Genomic DNA, 15,079 nt, shown 5'->3' with positions numbered 1-15,079 from the left:
TCTGGGTAAGACAGTATGTAATGAAGGGCACTGATACATTATGGCCTTTGGAAAAAGTGTCACAAAGAAGGATGCCAACAAAAAGGTGCCTGGTGTTCCAGGCTGGTAAGAAACCTCTGATCTGATCAATGGCATCTGTCAGCATTGCGTCCTACTTTGGGACGTGCATACCAAGAGCAAATTATGTGCAAATTATGTATGAGTTTTGAATTCCTGGGCAAATTGTGCGACACTGCAGTATGTTTGCTAGTTTATGGAAAACAGAAATTATTAAAAAAAAAAAATTTACTTACTATTAAGCTTTGCAACCTCATTTTCAAGCTCAACATACTCTTCGTATAATGGTCTCATCATCCTGCCAATGTCGGCTCTCCAGCCTTCCCAGGCCCACAGTCTCTCATGATAATCAGTGCTGTCAGCCATAATAGCATCCAGACCTGTCAGAATGAAAAATAAGTACTGGGCCTTAAAAAAGCAGAATTTTTCTTTCACAGCAGGCAAATGAACCCAAGTGAAAGAAATTTCATGAACTGAGAAGAAAGCACTTTGTGTTTGATATACTGAAATATCCCATTATTTTATTGTATCCTTCTCTCATTTAAGGTTTTTCCCTTCTTTTTAAGAAACATGGAGCAGATCATGAGTGTCTTAAATGCTCTCTCTGCGTTGCCCTCCCTTGAGTTGGTAGAGTTCTTGGGGCTGGCCTCAACACAGCATTGATTCCAACAAGACTTTGACAGCAGGGGAAAGAAATTAAATTTTCTGTGATGTAGGCAAACCCCAGGTGACAGGCAGGCTGCCAAACAAACTGAGCAGCCCTCTCCAAATTTTGTCTACTACAAGGAGGAGACAGTATGTCTCGTGGGCAGCAGGCCCACTGGAGTTCCTTGTACTGCAAGGTGCAATTAAATTATGACTAAGCTTTAGATAGCAGGATATATCTATTGCAATTACTGCCCGTCCTCTTGTAGTCAGGAGCCACCCTTGGGCTTTCTCTTTGTGCACCCTCAGGGTAAAGGACACAGTAAGGGCAGTGGTTAGTACCGTACCTGGTTCCAGCACCAAACACTCAGATGGATCATTGATTTTACAGACGGTCCCAGTGCTGTAGATGGTACTCATTGTACTTAGCACAGTGCCCAGCTGCAAGTTAGATGCAAGACAGTCTGTTAGAAACCTACTCTGTGCAAAATAACAGTCAATTATGCTAATTCCTTAAGAGCTTGATTCAGCACTTCACCCACCAGCTTAGCATTGAAGCATATGTTTAAGCTCAGTAGATTTTAATGAAAGAATTTGCCTAAATGCATTAGTGAAACAGACCTAGCTGGAGAAGACAGATAATCTCCCAAATATACGATGTAACCTACAGGTTCTGAATATCCGGTCAAACAGATAGCTGGATTTAATGAGCACTGATTGCCACAGCTATAGGAAAGCTATCAATACACAGCAGCAATAAAACAATAAAAGTTTAGCAATGTGCTTCCATAAGCATGAACCCACATAAAGTTCCTAGGGAGATCATGGCTTTGAATGTCAGCAAAAAGGGCCCCTTCTGCAGATGCTGCCAGACTGACTGTTGCTTGTGGTTTTAACGTCACATCACACTGATTTGCATAAATCTGCTTATACATCATCACAGAGAAGTTATGGCTCATGTCTTGGCTCAGCTGAAGGCCAAAACCCATCTGAAATCATCTCAGAACCTATGCTACGTAGCTTTGGTTTTTAGGGTTTATTTTAATATTTTCATGTTTTCATGCCTCAAGAAATATATGTACCACGTTTAGCTTTTCCTTTAGGACTATGCAATTTCTCATTTAGAGCTCTAAATCAGAACTATAAACAGCTGTCAGTGGGAGGGGTAGTTAGTGATAGGTCTAACTTTATCTCTGTCAGCATTAAAATGGTGCCCAGGGAAATTTTTGTATCAGTGAAGAATACCTAAATATTTCTATGGAATCCCATCAGACTCTACAAAAAGTCACTTTTCAAGAAAGAATCAACAACTTCAGCCTCAAAGGCCATTATCTAGGAAACTCTAAATATCTGAACAGGGAGGGTACTGAAGAAAATACCTCCTCAACTGAGACAGCATTACCACCAGTGCACTGTTGTGCTCCAAAATAAATATAAGTTTGTATGAACTGTCAGCATTCCCACCAACGTAATGTGTCTTTCAAGAAACACATCTCATTTGGAGATACAAGAGATCCAGCCAGTCTACTGTTTTTCTTCTATGGTGGTTAGCACTGCTAGCACTTAGCAGAAAAATCTCAGGATCCTTCAATAATTAGGATTGTAGGATCCTGGACTGTAGGTTCCCATGACTCAATGCTAAGTTTCAATTCCATCTCCAGCAAAATGAAACTGATTTGACTCTCAAGTGTTTGGTTATGATTGGCTATAAATCCCTTTTGAGTCTCTATAGCTGCTCACTCCAACTTCACATATAGTCATTATCCATACACCTACCTCTTACATGAACTTGTCAGTGCAAATGTCAAATCTCGTTATGAATCTTGCTAAATCTTGTTGGCCTTCAGTGGCTTTCTGTGGAAGGAGATCACCAACCCTCCCCAGTTTCAGGCATCCCAAGGTGCCCACTGCAACAAAACATCCTCTCTTTCTCACAGTTTGATAATGCACCACGTGCACTTTTTTGACTCAATGGATGTCCTTTCACCCATCTCTTTCTGCTCACTGCCCTAGGTCTGGACTTCACCAAGCACTTACCACAGGTCCTTTTTTTCTCTTATGACTAATCCTGTCATTTGTGCAAGGACAACTCTGAGGCACACGCGTGTGTGCGTGTGCTTGAAATTAATTCGATGGCAAAACTGCTGACTTGAATGGCAATCAGCTTCCTAGGCTAGACCCCCCCCTTCCAGTCCTGTATTCCTACAAACATCCAGAACAGGTACACTTCCCTATCACACACAGCATCATCGCAAGACAAGCAGAGTGGCAACAGCACCATGCTCTCACTTGAGGATGTTGTGGGAGGCAGCTCAACCCACCCAACAAAAATGAGGTACATTCAGCAACTTACTCTGTTATATTTTTCTGGTGACAGCACAGATGATCCTCTGTCCTGGAGAATCTGGATCTGGAGCTTGATGAGGTTATCCTCAATGCTGTCTGCTGGGAAGCTGCTGGCATTCCTAGAGGCCTCATCGTAAAATGCAGACCACTTGGCACTTGCCTCGTTCTGCAAGGGGTTCAAACAAACCCTGAATTATTCCCTCCCAAAGAGTGCAGCAGCCCAATGTACTCAGGTGGCAAAAATATTACTTCTGTAGAGAACTTCATTTGTAGAGGACACTTGTGGATTGAGGATTGAGCACTTGCACTGCACAGTGAAATGGCTGGAGAGCTTTTTGACCGTGTTTGACTCACACATCCAGATAACCATTTTTCTTTGGAAATAACAAAAAGCATGACTGTCTCCTCACACCTTGCTTGTTATAATTGATCCAGCATCACTTTTCTGTGTTCCCTGCTACTCTAAATCACCACCTATTCTTCCTTTAGTGCTTTCTTTGCCCACCTGTGAGGAAATAAGAAAGGGCACAAACAGGTCGGTAACACAGATGTCGCTCCCCATTTTTGCTGCAGTAGCAGTGGCAGAGAAGCAGCCAACAGCAACAGCAGAAGATAGTGATACTGAGTCTTTTCATTATCCAAATATCACTTTCTTCTGAAATATTGGTAAATAATTTTTTCTTTTATTTTATACTTGGGCATAGGAGGCTCTAGGCAATTGCCTAAACTGGGCATGCAAAACCTCAATATTTTATGAGATTGCTTTTACCACTGCTGCAATTATGCACATACACGTAAAACTCCCACATTTCAGTGCACAAAGTAGCACCATAAGAGCATTATTGCATTATTTGGATTTGGGAATGTCTTATTCACCTTTTTCTAGTGTATTTGTACACAGTTTAGCACATCAGCACCCATTCCAAATGGCAACAAGAACAGTACTGATTGACCTGGGTCCTTCAGACAGTTTAATTGATTGTGCTTATTACCGATGCTTCCCAGGTTGTGGAGAGGGCACCTGTAACACCCGTCCCTCCCTGCTGAGGAATCAGGAAACACAAATGTCATACTGTGCCTGAAGAGCTCTTTCAGTCACCTTTCACCCCTGTACAAACACACAGCAAGGCCAAGGCTTTTGCCAGGGCTGTGCCCGGGCTGTCCAACCCCAGGTGTGCCGTGTGTGCAGTACCCACTGTACCTGCTCTAGGCTCCGGCAGAGAGAAGCAGTGGCAGATGTAAGCCCTTGGCAGTCCTGTCCCTGCGTCTCCCCTGCCCATGCAGCCCCTCTGCAGGACAGCACCCACCACTGGGAGGCTTTCCAAACTCTCCCTTTCATGGGAGCATGCAAAGCTAAGTGGGCAAGAGCTTGATAAGCACCCAGAGGAAGAGCATCACTGTGAAAATGTGTTCCTGAGCTCCTTCTCCTAAGCAGGGACAGAGAGGTGCCTTAGGAGTGGCGGGGCAGAAGGGGGGGCTCTTTGGCTACAAAAGCCAGAGGAAAGAGGTTAACTTGCTGTCTGATATTTCCACAATTAGAGGAACTGGTTGGTAACTCAGAGGAATAGTTATAGGGTTTGTGACATGATTTACAAGGAAAATAGATGGAAAGAAGCCAGAATGGACAGTATTCATTAACTCTCTTCCAGCAGAAAAGGAGAAGAGGAATCAGTGGGTTTCTTACCAGTGCTGCTGAAGAGATCAAGCAAGAGAAAACATTCTCTCTGAGCAATGGACTAATTGGTTCTTATTGCTGGTATCTTCTCATGTATTTTATTATCATCTCATTAATGCTGGAAATACTACATGAGGCTTTCATCTTATGTGTTTGGAAACGTTACAGTTTAAGCACCTGGTGCCTTGGAAAGCATTCCAGATTGACAATGATTAGTCATTTGAATTTCTTCCAGCAACCAATCTCCTTGCTTTAATTAAGAAATATGATAATTAAACCATGTTTCAATTAAGCTATATGACCACAAAGTGGAAGACAAGCCATTACGCAAAAATAGATGTACAGTGTTCAGCTTCATTTTTATGCCCTAAATTCTTTTCTCTAAAGCTTGAGTTAACTTTAAAATACACACAGCTACAAAATTCAAGGTGTTTTTGTGCATTTTGAGAGGCTCTGAGCTCACAACATGCTGGGCTGAGGCATGGCAATATCAGTAACCCGCCAGGCCATAGATGCCTGCTCTCAAAAAGCCCTGTTCTTGCCTAGAGCTCCTGTTGTCTGGGAAAACCAGAGGCTGGTGTTGAAAAGCAAGAACTGTTTTGCAAGACAGTATAGGTATAAATGCCATAGTCCTTCCTGCAGACAGAAATTGACTTTCAAACCAATATACTAGACCACTGTACTACAAACTCCACTGCTGGCAATTGGTAGTCGATGATCTCGATTCATTTTTCCCAGTTTAATACCTCCGGGCAGCATAACAACAGCCCTGACTATGAGAAGAGTGATGAAGGCAGGGGGAAAAGTCCCCCACTGGATAACTGGTGTGGACCACTATATAAACCCATCAGCAAACATTTAACAGAATACCTACATTCAGAAATGTTGCATATTCACTGAGAAGCAAAACAATTTCAAGACCAGAGAAGAGAGAGCGTTGGCTGTGCCACTAAAAAGCCAGGAGTAAATTCAGTCACATCTCTCTCCATTCAACACGGATTTTGGGAACGAACATGCAGAGCATCCTTGCCTTTTCCCTCCACTCACTGGGGTGACTCCAAGTGATGGCTAGGGACAAGCCCAGGCTCTGGCCATCCCTGTGCAGTGCAAAGGCAGTCCAGGTACCAACCCAAGGCTGTAGAGGCTGATAGTGGCCCAGGCACATCCAGTGAGGCATTGCTGTGTTAAAGCAAGCCACTCTACCCTCCTCAAACTAAACCACAGATATCAAGTAACACTATAATTTCAGCCAAGCTTGGTGGAACACCAGAATAAACCAGAAAGTAGCTGTCAGATTCCTAAGACAACAGTAAAACCCACGGGATGGAGCACTTACCATTTTCTTGGCATTCTCCTCAGTGATGTTGGTGTTGTAGTTCCATGAGGCAATGGAGCTCTCGTAGCTGATGCTTTCTGCCATCCTGTTAAACTGTTCTAGAAAATTTTGGGCTTGTTGGTTGACATTCTGAGGGGTCACAGCAGTGATCAGACCACAGAGAAGCCAGAAGTGGACCAACATATTCATGTCCAGGCTGAGAACCTCTCAATGAAGTAAGTTTCCTCCAGTAAGCTTCTTTGTCAGCCTTTGTCTCATCAGCCTTCAAGCATGGCCAGCGTGAAGAAGAAAGGCTGAATCCAATTTGCTGGACCTTTTATAGGTTTTATTCCTTACAGGAGAGAAAGGAAAAAGTTTTTTATAAAAAGCCAAATAAACAAAAGTCAATGATTAACTTTGGAAAAACATAATTACTCCTGCCCATTTTATGGCCTTCTTATAAAAGGCTTTTACTTTTGGTTAATGTTTCCCAACTGTGCTGTCAATGATACAGCTGATCACTTTATCTATAGCCTACCCGTGTCTTTGGTAGCTCAGAATCTTTGAATCCTTTAACAGGTTGGTGATGAGCTGTAAAAATATTTAGAAACTTCACTGAAACACTAAGCCAAGAACCTTAATTCCCATGCAGGAAGAAACCCCAGTTAGCCTGAGATAGGGTACCTAGTTGCATGTTTAGGCCCAGGTTTTAAAAGGCTTTTCAAAGCCCAGGTGATTTGGAGAACAGACCTCATTTTCAGAGCAGTCAAGGCATATAAACCCAGAAATTTAAATGTGCTCACTTCACGGGATCACATCTTGCATAAAGACCTAATCTGAACTATAAATCAACTGGATTTAAGTACTAAGGTGACTAAGACTACTAAAATGACTCCATCTTAAGATCTAAATACCTTTGCTAATGTAGCCAAGAACCTTGTGGTTACTGAAAATCAGTGGGAAAATCAATGCATGAATTAGCTCTGGAAATGCAGGTTGGGTTGAGCTTATTGATCAGACAGCGCCTTAGTACTTTTTAAATTATCCTATTTCTGCTCAGGATCACTTGATTAGTTCTGTTTTGCATCTTGTGGGGGAGATCTTGAGATGCAACTCTGTAGCAACATCCATGAGGCTGTTTTCCAATCAGAGCAGAGCTTCTCCAAAACCACTATGAGTCTGCCTACATGGGAGCAACAGCAATCAGCCCCTTCATTGCCAAACCCTGGGAAAGGAGCTCCAGCCCTCACACCTACGATGGGCTGAACACAGGACAGCCTCAGCAGGGCCACCAGCCACAGACATCCCCAGCAAGCACAGCCAGAAAACACGGACCTTGAGGAAGCACCTTGCTTCAGTATCTTCTGGGATCCATGTCCTGTGGACAAGTGATCTCTGTCATCCATGTCCAATCCTCTAACAATCTTTTTCTTCAAGGGAAAATTAACAACATTCACTCAACCCTCTCCTAGAGATCATGTTCCCTAAATTTTTTTTTACTCTTCTTGGTGCCATCCAGACTTGCCACATTTTGTGCTTCCTCAGCAATGGTGTCCACATCTGAACATAACTGAAACCTTATCAGTGACCAGTAGTGCAAACACTGGAACATCTTGCATGCTGTTCCTCAGTGATACGCACCTTCTTTCTGGTGAGATTAGCCACCATCAACTCACATTCTAGTTGAAACCTTTCTGGTAGTGCTACTTGCTCAGCCGTTCCCTTTTTTGTCTCTGTATATCTGGTTCTAGGGTGGCATTAATTACTGCATTTTGAATTTGTCTGGGCTGAAGTTCCATCACAGTGATTTCAGACCACTTTTCAAAATTTTATGACCGTTTGGAATTGTAATCCTTCAAAGGACCTCCAGCTTCACAATGCCTGCAAACCTGTTAACACATAGGTTTTCTCCTCCTACATGCGGATCATATGGGAAACACTAAGGCCCAGGAGAGGTCTCACTTAAAATGACCCACCTTCTTGAATGAGAACCATGAAGCCTGTACTTAAGTTATTACATGCCTTCTGTGATTCTTGTCTTGCTCATCATTTCTCAATTTGCCAGTGAGACTGTTACCTGGTGAAATGTTGAAAGGTTCTTCTTGTGTTGTTGTTTTAGCTGTTGTATGTCAGAGCAGAGAGTTATGTCTATTATTACCTTGATATGATTTCTTCTTCAGTAGAGAACAGGGATTATGATGACTCTTCAATTCTTTTATTTTCTCTTCTATGGTGTCAAGTTAACTGCACAATCATTGAACTAGTACTTTTTAGGGTACTGAAACAGGGCTGGCTGAAGACAAAATGCCTTTTTACATGCAGGTGCTATTTTCCCCCCTTCACAGTGCTCTGGTGCCTTCCTCAGGGGCAGCTCTGATAGTTCTCACCTCCCTGCCATGATGCAGGAGTCACCTCCGCTCCTTGTCCAGTCTGCCACTGTTGCATGCCCATGCACAGCTCTGAAACCCTCAAGAGATGCCTACAGGACCCAGGGGACCCTAAACAGTGGGATACTTGTGGAATACCTGAAGGGGAGAGAAGAGTGCACTCATTTCATATAGGGAGTGCATCTGCACCTACATTTGAGTGTGTGTGCAAACGATGTGGTGAGCTGAAAACGTAACAGGCAGAGTCATGTTGAATTGTGCTGCAAATTTTTAGACCTATTTCTAAGTTCTTTTCTATTGCATATCTAAATGCAAACCTTGATATTATATCTGAGGAATAATGCAATAATTACATTCCACCTTTCTTGCCATTGCCTTTACACAAGAGAAAAAAAATCAAGATGCGAGATGAATTAGCACGAAGTTATGTTTTGAAAAATAGTGTTACAACAGTGAGGAGTCACTGGACTCCACAAACATCAAACTTTCATGGATGGATTTGTTCCCATTAAGCAGACACATGGGAGACCACTGGATACATAGGATCATAGAATCCTAGAATATCCCGACTTGGAAGGGACCCACAAGGATCATCCAAGTCCAACTCCTGGCCCTGCACAGGACACCCCAAGAGTCACACCATGTGCCTGAGAGCATTGTTCAAATGCTTCTTGAACTGTGTCAGGCTTGGTGCTGTGACCACTTCCCTGGGGAGCCTGTTCTGGTGCCCAACCACCCTCTGGAGTGAGTGTGTCAGCCTTACTACCATGGCAGGCTTTCTGCAGGATGGCCAGGCTCAGCTGAGAGTGATTTATGTTGCTCAAGATGGTGATGGCCATCCATTCTTGGATGAGCTGGGAGTATTTCTTGGGGTGGACCTTCATGCTGGTCCAGAAGGCTGGTGAGAGCATGGAGACAGTTTGTGCCACAGCAAAAAGGAAAGAGTAAACAGATACTTTCCTTTCCTGAGAAAGGAAAGTATCTTGAGCCTTTTCAGGAAATTCAAACCTCCAGCCCGGGCAGCAAGGCAGAAGCCAATGGGTTTGGGTGACAGGAGAAGAGCAACTGGGAGTTTAAACCTGATCTCAACCAAATATGTTGTCATATGAGGTGGCAACCAGCCTGCTTTCCTTGGAGCAAAGCAACTCTCAGCTTGCCGCCGTTACAGAACAAAGGCTGCATGTAAACTGATGTGCTAATACAGGCTCCTTCTCCTCCAGTGTGCCAGTCCTCCCCTCCACCCCCTTGGCTGCAGCGTGAGTTGTGGCTCCCAGCTCCTACCTGATACTCCCAGTCCTGTCCCCAGGGTCCGAGTTGTCTGACATCTGCTTAGATTGCTGCCCACCAATTTTCATCCATACCCTGCCTCTGTTCGAGCAGTTTTCTGCCTCATCACTCATGTTGGCTAAGCTGTGCTATGAAACTAGGACTGCAATAACAGAGAATTGCATTTCGGACATGCCTCAATAAGAAATCTCTATGTTGTGTATTGGGCACCACACACCTTTAAAATGACTTAAAATACCATTATCAGGCCATTTTTTTTCCACACAGCAGCACTGTTTAAGCTCTCTGCTACACTGTGTCATTCTGCCTAGTGCATAAAGGACAGACATAAGCATTACTCAGTGACCAGTTTGTGAAGAGGGGCTCTGAAGGGCTGTGGCTGCACAGCCTGGAGCATCCCCAGGGAAGATGGGACATCCCATGGGACAGCCACCCCACTGCCTGCACAGTGCTGCAGCTGCCCCGCTCTCTGCCACTGCTCTGCCGCTTGCCAAAGAGCAGCGTACATCAGTTAAATACCTGGCAAATCCTTGCTCTGAGGACTCCCGTAAAGTGGCTTTATGGAGGCAGTGGACAGCCCAGGGGCGGCTTCAGCCCCTCCACACATCTCCCTGCAGCAGTGCTGGGAGAGGGGCCGTGCTGCCCCAGCTGCACCTGGGCATCACTGGGGGGCAATCCCCGATCCTCTCCCTCTTTCTCGTGCTTCAAACTGGGGGCTGGGCAAATAGTCCTTTTAATCCCCCGAACAGCCTTTTTCCCACATGATTAACTCTTCTGCATGCGTGACATCCGCCTTTTCTCGGATGAAAGCCCTCCTGCCAGTGCTGGGACTGGGGAGCTGGCTCCCTGGCTCACCAGCTGCCCTCAGCCCATGCAACAGAGGCTTTCCTGCTGGGAACACTCCTACGAGAGGAGACTTTCATGATATCCTTGTGTCCGATCTCTAGGTGGGGAGTGGAGCTGTGTGGCAGCAAGGAGGGTGGATATCTCTACTCCTCTGCAGGCAGGCACAGCCTGTCCTGCTCAACATCTGAGCCACCAGGGATGAGCTCCCATGGAAAAGGCATGTACCAGCAGACAGTCTCAGCTAGAGCATCAGCAGTTTGGGCTCAGCTGGCTCTTCCTCTGCAGGAACGACACAGGGCAGATGAGTGACTGGTCAGATTAATTCTCGGTTGCCCAGCATGAATGGAGGTCAAGGTGGCGAGTGCAGGGCACAGAAACTCTACTCCTGCTGCCCCACTCCGGACATCCACCTCAGAGGGGAGAAGGGAAGGGAGGTTTCCACTTGGCTGGCACCCACCTCCTGCAGCTGGTTCAACCACACAGCCATATCCAGTGACGTCCTGGAGCAGGGAGGGGTTTGTATCCCACGGGTCCGAGGCTGGGGCCAGTGCCTTTGACAACAAATCCGTACCTCTCCATAACCTCCTCTTCCAAGGCAGGCTGAACCACTCCCTGTTTTTCAGACAGAAAAGCTGTCACTTCCACACAACAACTTTGCACTCAAAGGTTGCCAACAGGCTGGTGGCTGTTTTCCAAGTCAGAGTGCTCAGCATCACCAAGGGAGAAAGTGCCCTGTAGGCAGGGGCAAGCCTCTCATCTGAAGACAACATCAGGAGCTGTGTAAAGATGCTGTCAGCTGCCCGAAGCATTAGGAAACCAAAGTGTTTTTGCAAGGTTTAGGAGAAAGCTTTGAAGCTGAATGATTTTCAGGAAGGTGATGAGTGTACAAACTGACAGGTTAAATTAGGATATCATGAAGTGTTATTTTTGAAGGCAACAGTCAAAATCAAGACCATGTTGAGAAGGCAGAGGAAAGGCAACGACTCAGGGGCATGGTGTTCTGTATTCCTTACACCTTGTCCATTACAAAAAGCCACCTTGCCCCACTAGTGAAGGGAAGGGTATTGATCCTGTGAAACATGGCTTTTCATCCAGGCAACCCACATTTCTCATTTCAGTTTTACTAAAGTGGGAGTGAGCAGTCTCAGTTCATTTACAGTGACCATGTGTTCGCACATCAGCACCTGCAAAGTTGTTTAGATACAATGTCATAAAGAATATTAGTCCAAGGTCTAAAATTCCTGTTGGTCCACAACTGATAAAGCTACATACTGTAATTTGTAGCAATTAGAATTTAAATTATAGGAGAGAGGCAGTAGCTGATGAAGAGATAATGCCGGCTCACTCTTGCAGTTTCTCTGAAATTAAATGTTTTCCATTTAGCCATTGCTGTAGCTGATAAGATGCTTTGATACCTTCAAATTGCCACCTCTAAGGGAAAGGGAAACACAGTAGGAAGGAAGAGGACAGACTAGCAAAATCAAACTTTACCTTTTGATCTTAGGTCAAATTCGGTTCCTACTGAACCTGCTGACTTTACTCAGAACAAAGTCTAATTTGTGCTATAAAGGTGGAATTCCTCTGAACTGATGCAAACATCAATCCAGCCACAAAATATCCAGTTAAAATGCAAGTCTATTATGCTAAGTGCATTCACAGTGCTTAATGTATTCATAAAACTGAACATACTGACATATTTGTGCTGGCAAGTGTGTACCACTCATCACTGTCAATGTACTTTAGCTTTATGTGATTTGAAAACTAGCAAGTTCAGTCCATGAAATTAGGCGTATCTAACTGCAAATTTTTCATTAGCAATTGTCTGTTAGTGTAGGAAGCTGTGGTGTCATTTTGTTGCACACATCCCTTCTTGCATGCCACATTAAAAGGAAAAAAAACCATGAGAGGCCAAAAGGATCTACTTGTAGAAAGTCAAGCACAGATTACTCATTGTGGACAGCTGGTCACTGCATTTTCCATAAAAACTAGACATATTTAAAACAGCTCATTTCATGAGTCACAGGTCATTGCACTGATGAACTGACCAAATTTCTGAGGGTATCTGAGCCTCAGAAATTTGGTCAGTTTAAGAGTATCTAGAATCACAGACTCCTACTTTTCACTGAGTTATTCCTTGTCTTTGTTGTGCTTCTGCCCTTAGCTTGAAAGTAATTGCTTTTGTTTTCCCACATGTGGGAGCTTACACATGAAAAACCCTTCTGTCAAGATGTGATAACATTCCTTGCTTGGTCAAAACTGATTCTCAGTTCTTTATTATTTCATTCTCACAGTGATGAAGCAACAAGAGTTGAATCCTGCCCTGAGGCTCCTTGTGCCCACTTCACCCTTCTCTTTTGTGAACAACAGCAGAAACAATAGACTGGCTTTCCTCAAAATGTAGAACAAAAGTGGCCCTTTATGAAAGCACAGCCAGGAAAGGGTGTTCCATGAAGACCAATGTGACAGAAGCAAATGTTGTACCAAGACAGAGAAATGGGTGTATATAGTCTGCACAAGGCCCATGAGGTCACCCCTCCAGGCTCTTCAGCACCAGCAGAGCCCCAGAAGAATACTGGGTGCAGTTGTGAGTACCAGGCTTCAAGGCAGGCTGACAGGGAGATGCTTAGGGGTAAATACCACAGACAGACTCTGTCAAGACTTTGTGCACTGTCCTGGAAGAGAAGAGGCAAATGCTGCTGTGACAGAACAAGCTTCAGTGTAGTTTTTTTCCACACAGAGTAAGCATTAGTTTGCAGGACAGAGTGATTAGCTTTCCTTAAAGCAAGTGGCAGAATAGCGTGAGTAAGGACTTCAGCATCTGCCCACAGTTTGCAATATTCCCTAAATAAATATTGATAAACAAGGACTACTAATTTCATTTACAATACCAGTCTGTGGTTGGTACAACTGTGAAGGTTGTGCACAGCAAATGGTTGTGGCACCACTAATGTGGTCCCTAATTTAAAGAGGGCACTGCAGAGTTCCCAATGTTCTTAGCACTCTAAATGTGTAGCTAATAACTGACAGCATAAACAACTTACTTATGCATGATTTGTGCTCATTCTAGCTTAGACATCAATGCTCCCTCTCAAGTAAACTGAACAGAACAGTAACGTCCCTTCTGAAATGTCAGCTTGCTGGGGATGTGGAGCTAGTGATAAACGTTGCAGATTTTCTTAAATCAGAACTTCTCTGGGTTTATTGCTTCATTTCATTGAATTTTCCTTTCTCCTCTCTTTTCTCAAACACAGCTCTTGTAAACGAAACAGTTCAGTCTCGAGCACACCATGTACCATTTTCAAAATGCATTGGCATAGCACAAACATAACTGCAAGCAGAAGCAACTCATTTTTTTAGGAAGCAATTCCCCTTATAGTCACTTATTACTCACTCTCCTGTTTGTTATCAGGAGATGGTTTAGAGGAAAAAAAAGGTGAAAGTACATAAAAAATATCTTGGCCACATCCTCCAGGGATATACATTGTCATCGTACCATTTGCAGGCTCTGGAGACAGGCTTTACCAAATAAAAGTGCTCTTTTTTTTCTAATATGATCCTGCTGCACAGACTAGAGATTTATTTCTTCCGTATAGCACTATGCCCTTGATTAACCTCATTCGTGGTATCTATTTCAGTGAAAGAGCTAATACCAACACTGACTTCAAAGTGTTGCTAAGTGTGGTATCTGCCCGTTCATGTATCATTTGCTTCTCTCAAGCCATTTTCTGTCAGCAGAGAGTAAGCAAGATGTATGCTCTGGGTGAATCCCACATCATCATTAGCAGAAAATTACGCCAAACTGCTGTAAAGTAATTATGCAGCTACGAGGTGAGCTGGGAGGAAGACAGTGATTAAATACTTACCTCAGAGTCAGCCCACATTGCATAATGTTTTGTTCAGAGGCTTTCAATCTATTTTCAAGTTGCTAGCCAGTGCCATGGGCTGAACAGAACCTTCGTTCAGGCCTTGAGAAGTATGCTCAGATAAGCTTGGCCCTTTTTCATCTCAAGTGCATTTTATTTCGATATCATATAGTACAATACAGGATAACAGTAAATCTTACTGGGTAGCTCGAGGTTACTCTTGCATCGCTAAGCTGTTCTCACTGAAATCTTTCACAGGCTCTTGCAGAGGTGCTGCAGTTACAACGATCCATTGTGGTTGCACCGAGATGTGGCTATCTGTCATAGAAAGGATGTGAAAACTGTGAAGGTTTAGAAATGATGGGATCTGAATTACCTCAATAAAACTGCCTGAGTGAGAGACCTTGAAGCAACGACTGAGGAAGCAATAACACCACTGTACTCTGTATCTTCCCTTCAACACTGGCAAGCTTCATCTTTGACATTCCTGTGAGAAATACTTACATGTTGTGAATAGTAATTTTGAAGCACTGAGATATTATCACTCATAACTAACTTTATTAATCCTTTTCCAGAATGGAGCAGCACACCTCTCAGATCCAGAGAAGATGCAGTCCTTGTCCAGAGGGACTTACCAGCAGGACATCAAAGATAACTG

At 43.9% G+C, this 15,079-nt stretch overlaps 1 protein-coding gene across 1 annotated transcript in view; it reads right to left on the bottom strand.

Moving 5' to 3' along the window:
- Window positions 1–14,452, bottom strand: part of ACE2 (angiotensin I converting enzyme 2) — a 33,194-nt gene extending 18,742 nt beyond the window's left edge. Inside the window, 5 exon segments of the mRNA XM_032680202.1 lie at window positions 294–437; window positions 1,050–1,143; window positions 3,056–3,214; window positions 6,060–6,390; window positions 14,422–14,452. Of these exon segments, the coding sequence (XP_032536093.1) occupies window positions 294–437; window positions 1,050–1,143; window positions 3,056–3,214; window positions 6,060–6,248 (586 nt within the window). The 5' untranslated portion in view covers window positions 6,249–6,390; window positions 14,422–14,452.
- Window positions 14,453–15,079: the final 627 nt, after the last annotated feature.

The sequence above is a fragment of the Chiroxiphia lanceolata genome, chromosome 2, assembly GCF_009829145.1.
Source record: "Chiroxiphia lanceolata isolate bChiLan1 chromosome 2, bChiLan1.pri, whole genome shotgun sequence".
Classification (NCBI taxonomy): domain Eukaryota; kingdom Metazoa; phylum Chordata; class Aves; order Passeriformes; family Pipridae; genus Chiroxiphia; species Chiroxiphia lanceolata.
Note: the sequence above shows the minus strand (reverse complement) of the source record. Positions and strands in the feature narration are given on the sequence as shown.